At 40.3% G+C, this 13,266-nt stretch overlaps 1 protein-coding gene across 1 annotated transcript in view; it reads right to left on the bottom strand.

The window, feature by feature from the left end:
• Positions 1-4,884, bottom strand: part of syn2b (synapsin IIb) — an 86,405-nt gene extending 81,521 nt beyond the window's left edge. The window contains exon 1 of the mRNA XM_042402772.1: positions 4,378-4,884. Within this exon, the coding sequence (XP_042258706.1) occupies positions 4,378-4,820 (443 nt within the window). The 5' untranslated portion in view covers positions 4,821-4,884. The remainder of the gene's footprint in view (positions 1-4,377) is intronic.
• Between the last annotated feature and the right edge of the window lie 8,382 nt (positions 4,885-13,266).

Below are 13,266 nucleotides of genomic sequence, written 5' to 3' on the forward strand. Positions count from 1 at the left end.
GATTCCCAGATCTTCTCCCTCTCTTCATCCTAATCCTCCCTTCTGTGCCGATATCACCTTGAAAGGCCCCGGAGGACTCTGTCTCTTCCCTCATCCATCTCAATAGGAGTGGTCTGTTACATAAGGGCTACATGTAGGCTACACACACACACATACTCTCATTCTGAATTTCCTGCAAGTACACTCACTCTCATCTCGCAGCTTTATTGCTGGACTCCCATTGTGGCACAGTCGGTGAAAGCCATCATAGTAGCACAGTCGATATTCAGGAGATTAGAGAACGAGCCGTCAGATGCAGAGAGACTCATAATGCCTGCGGTTGGAGTTATAGCCCGTTTGTAACTGCGTGTCTAGTTTCTCCTAAACGATTTGCAGTGCATGCAATATGGATTTCATGCTAGTTTTTGTCATTTTTCAAGATGAAAAAAGCTGAAATTAGGGAGTAGAGTTTTGATTTAGTAAAAGAAGAGTGATGGCACAGATAACTAAAAGAAGACAGACAGAGAAAGTGAAAGTACGAGCCTCATTGCCTCTTGTTACTGTCATCCATTCTAGACATTATGAGAATGTTTTATCTCAGTTAATTGTTAATTGACAAGTGGAAATGACCAGTACTAATAGCATGCTCGTTCCTTTTATCCTTTCTATCAATCTACTTATCAAACTTAGCTTGTCATTCCTTGGTGTGGCGGTAAAATGGGCCTTGTTTGCGGAACATTCTTAGATGACAAGCAATCTGATACTGTATTAAACTGGCATTGTGGGTTGATTCATAGAAACTTCTTATAGACCAAATGTGCTTTCCAAACTGAAGTTTGAGTTGAAATTATAAATGTCTCCTTCAAGTGATTGCATTTTCATCCTCAGAATTCCATGTGTGCTCATTTTGTACTCAAGCTCTGTGATTTCATTAAAAATGAAATGAAGGAAAGATGGTGAAGACGGTCACCAAGTGAAAGTCCAGCTTTAGGCTGATGCAATCTGTCAAGGAGCTATTTATTTTTGTGTGCAGATACCAGTAGTGTCAAAGTGTAAACCACCAGAGAAATAATGTCTCTCTGTATCCATTGCTTAACTTTTTTATAATCTACCTTTGATGTGGATGTGGAATATATACAATTTCCAGTAATTTTCTGTTTCCCAAGTTATATTACTAAAAGCTTAAAGTCTCGCTCTTTGCTGAGTGGAAAATCAATAACATTTAGCTGAATGCCTCTCTGGCCCACATGCTTTAAGGGAAGGCAGCCCCCCCCCAATTAATATTAATGTCAAGCTCTCTGGCTTAAAGATTGTTTACCAACAAAATGGGAGGACGCCTGGAAATAATGCTGAAGTCAAGTTTTAAATTTTTTGCATCACATTCCTTAAATATTACATGATATTACTTTTCAGGACTAAATATCATTGAAGTTGACCTTGCCCTGCAACTAATTTGCATTTGTACTTCAGGATTCAGGAACGTTTCCTGTTGGGACCAGAGCAAAGATATGGTAGAGATTTTGCAAGAACCCAATAATGGCCTGACTACATCTGTACAGTATATGTGACAGCATTCACTCACTGTAACGGGAATCAATAGTCACCCAAGACTCACTCACATGTAGAGTAATCACATGCCCTCTTTGCAAAACCACTGTACATCATGTGAGTAAAAACACTTTGTTAGTTGTGGTTACAAATCACTTAAAATGTGAAAAGACATTAACTGTATTTCCATTCCATTCCAACTAATGTCAAGCGAATTTTAAACTTGAAATGTCCCAAAAAAGAAAAAAAAAGAAAATGTGAATTAGGCACGTTTCCATCAACTGGTTTGGTGCAAATAAAATAGGCTACACAAAGCGTAGTTGTGTCAGAAGTTGTCAGTATGGGCTACATTACGCATGGCTGAAATAAACAGAGTAGAGGAAGAAGAGGTTGCAAACTGGAAACAAAACCAGTAGCCTTGTTCATCTACGAGAGAAAAATGGAGAGAGGTCTTCAGGAATTTGTTTCAATTGGGCAAGTTGTAATTGCTCTTTCATGCTAGCCAGTATTGGCCATGTTTTTGCACATTATGGGAATATCCAAGAAGACGCTAACAGAGGAAATAGCTGATCAGTCATGTGAGTTAAATGTTCACTACATCAGAATTTATGCAGCAAAGGCGTTTCCATCTCCCATTTAGCACATTAACTCTTTTTCAAAAAAGGCAAAAGTTTCATTCACATAATGGTGCTGAAAAATGTGGTGGCAGTTTGTAATATAATAAAATAATAAATAAATGATAAGGTATTATAACCAGATATACACTGATTTTGATGTTTTGTCATTACAGATTTTGTAAAAGCAGGATTGCATTCATTAAAGCCATGACTCTAATGGTCTCTTTTCTGAATGTAGGCTGCAGTGTCTCACATTCAGACATCACCACATCATGGGTGGCAGCCATCCAATCATAATCCACCAAAACACTCACAGCAAGAGACACAGGATTACCATAATGTAGAGCTGCTCGTGCACATTCCCATTCGGTCCATACAGTGTAGTGGAACCTCAATACTCCTGCATGTATCCACACACACACATATGCACACTTATAGGTAATCTTGTGCTGATCGTGTTTGAAATAATATCCACTGCAGTCACTGATGAAATTCAGTCAGTTCATCAAGCTCCAGTGACTGTGACTCAGGCATTACTTAATCAATGGTGTATGGCACCAGTTCAACACAGCTATGTAATGCTTAGGTAGTGTTTTGGCATTGAAACACAGTACAATACCCTTTCAAAGACTATATCATTTCTGCCAAAGTTGGCATTAGTGGAAAGAAATTTAGTGAATTATTCATTTTGCAGACACTAAAATTTTTGTTTCAGACATCAACAATGTCAAGATCCCAAAAAGGTTACGCATTCACGTTCTGTCTGGGCACTAAAGTGTCTCTTCAAAGATTTAATAAACTAGGAGCTGAAATTAATTTTTCCAGTTCATCTTTCCAAATATAAAGATGTACAGTATTTCCAAAATGAGAAGAGTCTGCATCTCAAAGATATAGTAATACAACTAACATCCACAAATCAAGGATAAGTTGACAAAACAATCAAAACTCAAGATCCACTAATTTGCTTGTTCTGGAGCTTTTGACAGTATCATCCAGTCTTCATTAGCTGATGGAGTTTGCTCTCGAGTTGTCATGAACTGTAGGATTTCAAAGGTTCCATGATTCTGAGCACCAGGTTTAGTTTGACAGATCATTCTTGGCCTTGGAAACAGCAAAAGTCAAGATCCACTTACTTGTTTGTTCTGGAGCTTTTCACCGCAACATGTTTTTTTCTTTGCAAGCATAAACACACCCCGTTTGATGCAGGGTGTTACAAACAATAATGCCATACAACAACACTACAAAAATGTCCATTAAACTGAAAAGGTCAAAAATGTCTCATGCCGCTGCCACCTAGACATCCAATACGAGGCTGACAGGATAAAACTACACCCACATAATGACAGCAATGAACGGCTGTAAAATCTATCATCAGCATCCACACACAAAACCTTTATAGCCTGAAAATGTGATTTGCAGAAACATTTGCAGCAGCAGAGTGAGATAGCAATGTTATTACAGAGCAGAGGGGTCACATTTCACTTGTAGAAGGCGATGTTTTATTCAGAGCTACATGCTCTTCTATGACAGTGTACAGTATGATGTATGAGTTGATAGCATAGGGATAATATCCTGTTAGCCAACTTGAGCTGTCAAGGGATGAAACACTTACTCTTAGCCTTGACACTCACACACACACGCATTAGTATGAACACACAGTCACACATGCGGCCATAAATATTCATATAAACACACAAAAACAGAGGCAGGTGACAGTGCTGGGTGGTGGGATGTGTGAACCTGAACCCCAGAGAAAAGCTGTCTTGTCTGTTCAGATTAATTGAGCTGTTTCTATTTTGGGCGTAGCTTCAGTGAGAGAACAGAAAACAGTTTAATACAAAGACATTACAACAAAAACAAACAAAATAAAGAAATAAAGATGTAAGAATTCATTTCACAATTCACATGAGATATAAAAAATGTCCGTAATTACCTGTGTGTCGCTACTGTATTGGAACATGTGAACCACATAATTACTTTAATCTCATCCAGGACTGCACAAATGAATCTTATTTCAAATCAGGGTCAGTTAGCATTAAGCCAATGTACCTACACTTAAATTAGCTTTATCAAATTATCTCGGAAGCTCAGACACAATGAGCCTGTTTCCTAAGGGTCACCAAGCCAATTCCAATTTCATTCAGCAACAACACTCAACACAGCGACCGGCTATGTCAACCTCCCATCAGTCGGGCAATTGGACAGTACTCAACCCATCATTGAAGTCACTTACCACTCATGATGAGGCTCATCAATAACCAGCAGGATCTTGAACTTCTTGGAGAGTGAGGGAGAAGGCGCTGACTGCTCCACAAACCCGGCGGCGGAAGCAGCCGTCTGTTTGACCACGTTGGTGATGGAGCTGAAGGAGCTGAAGAAGCCAGAGGAACCACCAGAGGAGGAGGACTGGGCCTGTTGAGGCTGTTGAGCCAGTTGGGACGGACGGCGCTCCTGAGATGCAGAGGAGCTGGCTGGCGCCTGGGACGGTACTGGAGTTTTGGTCGGGGATATGGCAGGGGCAGGCGCCATGGCAGGTGCTGCACCTTGTTGGGAAGGAGAGGAGGCGGTGGGGGGAGGAGGAGCAGGTGGGTCAGGCCTCTGGAGATCTGTCATGTAGCCGTTGGGCAGGTTGGACATGAAGCTGCTGTCAGAGAGACGGCGTCGGAGGAAGTTCATGATTGCGGTCAGTAAAGGTCGGTCTTGCAGTCGGTCGGTCGGTTGCTCTCTAAGAAGTGCCTCTTGAATTCACTTTCTGAATGGGGTGAGAGCAAAGACGGGAAGCAGGGAGAGAAACACACACTGATCAGAGGTTAGAAGAATGACAGAGAGCAAATCAGTCCCAATGATTGAGGGATGGGTGACGGAGAGCTGCTTCTGTGTTGGAGGAATGGAAAGCAGGAAGGAAGGAAGGATGGATGAAGCGATGGATACAGCTCTGGTCCAGTCTTCAAGAGACAGCTCTCCAAAGCGCAACAAAGCCAGCAGAACAGCGCGCGTGTATATAGTGTTTCTCCTCAGCCTCACGCCTCCTCACAAATGCGTGTGTGTGACGTGTGTGGAGTGTGTATTTTAGAGAGAGAGGTGTGGTGTTGCCCCCTTCGGTGTTCTCCCCCCTCAACACTGCCTGCCCACCTCCTGAATTGCTGCAAGCTGAATGCGCTCAAGAGATGCTGATCTCTCTGCTTATCTCACCCGTTCGCTCGCTCACGCTCCCTCTGCCCTTTTCCTCTGCCTTGCTCGCTCTTTCACTCACTCTCTCTCTCTCTCTCTCTCTCTCTCTCTCTCTCTCTCTCTCTCTCTCTCTGCACGCTCACTGGCTGCCTCCCCCTCCCCCTTGCCTCCTCTTCTCTCCTGTCATCCTCCTCCTACATCACAGACTACGTGTGTGTGTCGTGCTGCAGCACTTATAGCGCTGCGTGCCGTGTGCAACCAGTGGAAGGGGTTTCCTGCAAGCGTGCATAAGGTGGAGTTCACAGATGGGAACACCATCTACCCTACTCTGCAGGCCCCACCTCCTTCTCCCGCCATCTTTCCATCCATCTTTCTGCCTTCTTCCCAACCTGCCTTCCAGTCATCCCTTTGTCTTTCTATTCCCCCTCCACTGTCGGCTTATGTGTTTGAGTGTGTGATACATTTTCCAGAGGATTAATCCCCCCCCCCCCCCCCTTTGATAATGTGCTTGGTCAATATTTTGTTAATAGTATGTGGCATAATGGAGGGCAGGGCTCATATGTAATTTAAACCACTGTATTGAACATGCCTGAGGAGAGGACAGGAGGAAAATCAAGGAAACAGAAGAGGAGAAGGACAGAGATTCATCCATCTCTTCTGCTTTCGGCTGATTTAATCAGTCAAATGTTTCCCTCCAGTGGAACGTGTTGCTCTTTGATAATGTGTGCTGCTCTGCAGCTTGAGAAAGCAGCACGTGGAAGTAACAGTGGTACTCACCAAGGGCAGCCGAGCTTGATGAGACCCTGTTTTTGTATGATTTTAGATGCATTTCGCATCATCATTTTATCACTATAGTATGATCTCTAATTAGTGCAATAACATTTTCCTAAAAATTCCACTTTAAAGGGGACATACCATGGACATTTCGAGGTCTATATTTTTATTCTGGGGCTCTACTGGAATATCTTTGCATGATTTACAGTTTAAAAAACTCCTTATTTATCTTATACTGGCCCTTGACACAGCCCCTCAGTTCATCCTCTGTCTGAAACAGGCCATTTTAGCTGCTGTCCCCCCTCCGGAGGAACAGTGGTAGTAGGATTTCAACTATTTTTTTTCTTTTTACTTCAAATGGAAACGTCTCAAGTATATCTGTATTTTGAGCCCGAATATGATCCGAAATATGCAAGTGGACAACATGAACAACTTTAGCAACAAAGGCTACAGAATGGACGCCATTTGTGGGCATGTGCAAACAATCTGATGTCATCACGAAGAGGAAGTAGAGGTAACATTGCAAACGAAGCGTTCAGAGCAGGTTGAAGCCCTGGATTTTGACTTACAGGGAGCATTTTCACATACATTCACCTCATGTTTTGGAACTTCAACCATGTTTAACATAGACATCCGACACCATAACAGTATAAGAATAACAGAAATTACAAAAAGCATGTGTCCCCCTTGAGGCATTGCAGCGATCAGCGTGTAAAATAGCATCTATCAGAGGATACCAACATTGTAGATTTCTATGATGACTACATACTTAAAAACATGGATGATGAAGGTGAACAATCACACAACCTCATACTGAGATCCACAGTGCACTCCTTTCAGTTAAAGAGAAGATAGTTCCTTCTCTACACCACTCAGTAAAAGCTTCAGACTATTTGTTTCCGTGTCTCTTTCAGTCCTCACTCTAAAACAAATATATCTTCCCTATGCCTGCCTTCATTATACAATTTACAGCATGAGGAGAGCAAAGTTCCTAAATGCCGTCGGCAGAAGGCTGCGTCTGCACTGTTTGCTGCTATGAGCTTTACTTTAAAAAAAAAAAAAAAGCCACGAGATGACAGGACAAAGAAGGAGAAAGAAGATTAGTGAAGCGGGAAGAAAATCCCACACACTGAGGAGAACAGCCTGGAATGGGAACGACTGCAGAAGAAAATACAGACCTACAGTACCCTCCTGTCCTTTCTTTTCTCTAAAGGGGTACATTAATTATTCCACAAAGGATGTAAAGCAATTTCACTAATTTAGAAATATTCTCCAAACCGTCCATCAGATTTGACTGCTTATTCACTGCTAAGCATTTAGATTTCTGGACGCTCACAGCTTTTGGTTAGCACTGATATTCTCTCAATTGATGGAAATGTATTCGTTGACCTTTTATGCAATTGAATGGTTGCTTTTCAGCTTTATTTTAAACCACTCATATGGCCACATCTCTTTTGAACCTCAGCTTTTTTTCCTGTGTGACTCATGATTTGTGTTTGTCATAAGTTTTTCCACACATGAGAGTTGCAATTTGCAGGAGTACCGTATAGATTACCCCCCGTTATTGTATCGCATTCACTCAGCTGCCATCACTCACCTTTTACAAACCTCTAATGTTTAGAATTGAACAGTTGAACATCAAACTGCTACAGAGCTTTAGACAAATGCCTCTAGGCTGCTTCCGTATTTATGTAATGTGCCGCATGACAGAAAATGTGCTGATGACAGAAAAAAAGGTGAGTGGACAACCCATTTTTCTTGCTGAACAAAAAAAACAAAACATGTTTCATAAGAGATATGTCAGTGCAGTGCAGTCAATCTTTGGACTCAAGCAACACAGTGGTAAAGTTGAATTTCTAATTGTATTAACTCCTGAAAAGAGAATTTCCAGGATGCACATTTGTAGCAAGTCACGATGAGTCAAGCCCAGTGACGGGGGGAGGTTGTGTTTAGTCAACCAGAAGAGAGCCAGAGTGAGTCACAGAGCTGCAGTGTGAACTGTAGCGACATCCTAAGCTTGTCCTGGCCTACATGTTTCATGACATACACACACAACACATTTCCAAACAGCCATTATATAATATTTGTGTGCATGAAATTCAAGCAATAGAATATATATTTACAACAGCATACGAAAAACATTATGGCCCAAATATTGTTCCACTCTTTAAACTTGAGTGTTGTTGCGTATGGCGACAGCTCAGAGAGGAGAGTATGATATGATCTGATCTTTCTTGCGTTGCTGCGTTGGAAGAAACACAGTGAGGATACGCAAACATAGCGGATCCACAATGTCTGCAGCATCACTCATCTGTCAAAACACGCAAGTGCACACACACTACAAGCACAGAATGCACAAGTGTGTGTACATCCACACACATTCACACGCTAACGTGTATACAGAAGCACAGATTCTGACATACAAGCACATTCAGTCACATTCATTATAAGCATGCACACGCACTGACACACATACACAGGAAGTAAAAGTGTGTATCATTTAATAATGCATTAATAAATGCTTGCATCAAAAAATGAGTAATTATACTAAAAACTTATTCATTCACTAATTAAAAAGATTAGTGTGATCTGTCTTCAACTGCAGACAGGACTACAATTTCAGAATATAAAACGCTATTTTGGTGGAGAGTGTGATATTAACACCTATTTTGATTGTGATGTTGTGTGTGTGTGTGCAGCTCTGTGTGTGGTGTGCACAAGCCTGGTTAAATGCTGCTCTGGGGGATTAACAGATATCACATATCCATACATGTGAGTGAATATGCAAGGGAGAAACCTCCTGCAGTTTCACCGGCTCAATTTAAATAATCCATGAAAAATCTGAACACTAGTGTTCTGTGCACATCTGGCCTCAACCGTAGGCGCTCATGACATCATGTCGTACATGCCGCAGCCTCAGAAGAGCATGCACATGTTTGTAAATTCCATTATTTTAATGAATTAATCAGTTCAATTTCAACTCAACTCAAGTTCAATTAATAACAGTCTGTTTAATGAGTCGATGTAATGGGGCAGTTAATACTGGAGCATAAAGACTGAGTAAACTGTAGTTTGCATTAAGAAATCTCAGATGCACTGGCAGGTTAACTGAAAACAAAGGAGGAATCGACGGGGTTATTATGCGGCTATGGAGTTATAAAGGAGTTATACACGCTTGTCCTGTCTTAAGAAAGGACTCGCACTAGACCTTCACAGATGTCACCTCATTGAGCTTCCTGTATTAGAAATGAGTGATGATGCTGTGACTCGGTTGAGGAGACATGAAAAAACATTAAAATGTCTATTCCAGCCTCTGAAACTACTTCAGGGAATAGCGTGGATTCAGCCAAGCTATTATAAAAGATAGGTCTCTGAATGAACTTTAACAGTGTTGGGTGGATGGATGGAGCTACAAGATTAAAACACCTACACACAACTCAAACATCTGCAGCAAATCCCCCAAAGCACCATTTAACCTCTACACACACACACACACACACACACACACACACACACACACACACACACAAACACTCATCGAAATATAACCTGTAGCGTGTGTTGCAGTGCTGAAGAGACCGGTGCTTATATTTTTGTGATAGGTCTGGTTGTACTGTATATTTTTAGGAACATAAAGTTCAAGATTTAAAACTGCCATAGCAACCAGTAGAACAAAAGTCTAACACATAATAAAAACTCTCAAATTTCAATCAGCCAAACCAATTATGCGAAAGCAGAATATCTACAGTTGATATTCAGTGTTTGGGATTTGACCTTATTACTACTCAGTGCAGCAGGGTTTGGGGGAGTGACAATAATAACTTTGCCCCAGGGTAACTAAGACCTTCAGGTGGATGCTCTGGTGGACGTGAAGCTTATGAAATGAACAGCAACAGCAGCTGTAGCAAGTGATTCCAGCAGTAAAGCTTTCAAATGAGCAATGCAGCAAGAGGCAAGAGCAGTGCACTGACAGCTTCCATACAATACCATATTGCAAAGGATAAAATATGGTGTAAAAACATTACACTCATGTGAATGTTGAGCATCAGATGTGTCCTAGCCTGGGCTAGTTTGCTGGCAATACAGTTCCAATTATAAACTGATATGGATCTGTTTACTGAGTCATAGTCAGACATCTATAACAATGGCTGATGGTCAACAACAAGTCTGGTCCTACAGTCAGATCTGCAGCAGCGCTTGTAGGCTAGTCAAGGCTCAGTTTGATGATGAATAAATGATCTAAAACTGCAACAACTAGTCGATTAATCGATTAGATGATCAACAGAAAAATTAATAGGAAACTATTTTGATAATTGAATAATGGTTTTAGTCATTTTTAAAGCAAAAATGCCAAAATTTGCTCAGCTTCATCTTCTCAAATTTGAAGATTTGATGCTTTGTTGTACATGACAGTGAAGTTTTGAGTTTTGCACTGTTGGCCAAAACAAGATATCACCTTTGACTCTGGGAAATTATAGGTGGCATTTTTTTCACTATTTACAATGACATTTTATAAACAAATGATTAATTGATAAAATAATCATCAGATTAATTGATGATGAAAGTTAGTTACAGCCCTAAAATGATTTAATTGCAGCATATGGCAAACGTCACGGCTCAATGTCACATCTAACAGGACAATAATTACAAGTACAGGTGATAACGCTTTGGTTTAGCATGCCAGACCTCGCCTGGTTTGAAAGAGGGAAAATATTTATATTATGTCGATTACAACAGATTTTAAAACTGGTCTGTATTATGTGTATTTGTACGTTTGTATTGTATTAATAATATGTATAAATCAAAGATCAGCAATTATGGCATTAATCAGCCTCATTAAATACACAACAGTGACTGGGTCCGTTTTGGAGGATGGCACAGAGATGCACCAACAATGATCATTTAGGGGCGATTTGCAAATGTACTGTAAGACCTGAATGAGCAAAATCAGTTGGCATTTAGAAAAAAAAACAACTCTTCAGTTAGCAACGAACCTGAACTTGTAGCAGTCAAACCTGCGTTTTGTTGTTAGCTGTCGAGCAGTATTGGAAGAAACATTCTTAAATGAGTGCAGCTGACTCATTATTTTTTACTAGAAAAGCACTTTATCATTAACAAAAGCTAACTGAGAAGAATTGACCTTGAGGACGTCACTATTATGTGTACCACAGGGTTGAAATATCATTCACAATAACATTGAAATGTATTATAATTAGAACAGATTAAGACTCCTGTCAGTCACTAACCTGACATTTAGTCTTAAAATCTACCTTAAATCAATATGCATATTTACTCATATATCTAGATAATGAATTTTAGGTCTTAAGGAGTTTAGTGTAGAGGGCAGATACCCAGCTACAAAGGTGATTAATGAGAAAACAAGCACCTGACTGCTAGAAGATGTGTTGATTTCACTCAGAAAACTGAGATGGATCAGTGTGTGTGTGTGTGTGTGTGTGTGTGAAATAAAAGCAACTAATGAGTTAATGTGGCTCAAACAATCCAGCCTGAAATCACATATTGATTTATAGAAATTTCCCCTCACGTAATCATCCCATTAACTCTCTCACTACCAACATACATGTTTATACTTAATTGACATTTAAGCTAATCATTTTGTGTCAATATGAATCTTAGTCTTCACTGAAACTATTTCAAACCTGGTAGGTCACTCGAATGTACAATAACCACGCATTTGATTGAACTCAACAGTTACACAAATTATGTGTATTATTAATTAATTATGCATTTTAATGTTTTTTCTCATTTTCTTGCACTATTGTCAATCAAGATACCACCTCATGTCTCATTTTACCTCAAATGTGCATTTTAGTTTGTCTTTCACTTGCTTCTGACTCTAATATTGTGAATATTATTGGCTAATTCCTCCTTGCTCAGTGACATGTGACCCTTCAGCAGGGCAAGATAAAAGTGTCTGCTTCTCTTTCTCTCTTTCACAAAGGGGTCTGGAGCAGCTGTGCAACTGCAGGAGTGTGTGTGTGTGGTTAGTGGTGCATTTTCTTTTGATGTTCCATCACAAGGCATGGGGCAGCAATGGCAATCTCCATGGCAACAGGCGTGCAAAAGCTGAAAAGATTCTCCTAGTCAGTGCACATGCGTGTACATGTTTGTATTACACACGTATGATGTGTGTGTGTGGAGGTTAGCGTAATAATCTCATGTGAGGTTGAAATTGCCTCAGAGGATTTGCATCATTTAGTGCAATCTGTATTTCTTGTAGTTTTAATATAAAATACCTCCTGAAATTCCTGTAAACCGAGAAGAGGTGACAGATATCGATGTATTAACAGCAACAGTTAACAGCAAGCTGCACTTCAATCTGGTTTCTGCCAAGACATACCAATCAAAGCTGTGTACATCCAAATGAACTGTTCCTGAGGCGTCCACTCAAACTCAAGGAGATGTACAGAGAGTTTTAATCATTGAGCACTTAAAAACGAATCTATAGGGGTAGAAACTTTGACAAAATCACTTCAAATTGGAAAATAAACGTGCAATCACAACAAACATCGATTCAGGTCAATTAGTCGGTCCTATACCAAAAGAAAATAACAAAAGCAGCGTTTCTTTTCATTCCAATCAGTTCAGTCATTTTCACACACTGGCCCACACAAACACTGTGAGGAGAGATGGAGGTGCGATGGGAGGATTTTCACTGTGGCTAGTTATGTATATTTATAAGTCTGTCCTCCTGTGGACTTGAGATTCACTGTGCAGAGTTTGACGCTAGAAGGCTTTCAAGGTATTCACATTCATCTGCTGAAAGAGGAAAGTTTATCTGTGCTCAGCAAAAATCTGAGTTTGAAGTGTAAGTAGACGAGTAGGATTTGTGACATCACAGCGATTTTAGAGCCAATTATGGTCCAGTAAACTTGAAGCCTCCAGTGCACATACACTGAGAATTGACTTTACAGTGAAGAAGGAGACATCTTGTGTCCAGCAGTTAAACTTTGGAAATGAAAAATATTTGCATATTCATAGATTCTGGGTTTTTCAATGAGGAAGAAGGAGGAGATGTATTTTTAATGACATAACTGAACATTTATTGTGGAAAAAAAACATATCAGACACTAATTATTAGTCAAAGCAGAGTATTTTTATAGGTTTACATATAAGTCTGGAGGGGATTAAACAATCTACTTATTTGTGTTGCTTT

The sequence above is a fragment of the Thunnus maccoyii genome, chromosome 3 (genome assembly GCF_910596095.1).
Source record: "Thunnus maccoyii chromosome 3, fThuMac1.1, whole genome shotgun sequence".
Lineage (NCBI taxonomy): Eukaryota > Metazoa > Chordata > Actinopteri > Scombriformes > Scombridae > Thunnus > Thunnus maccoyii.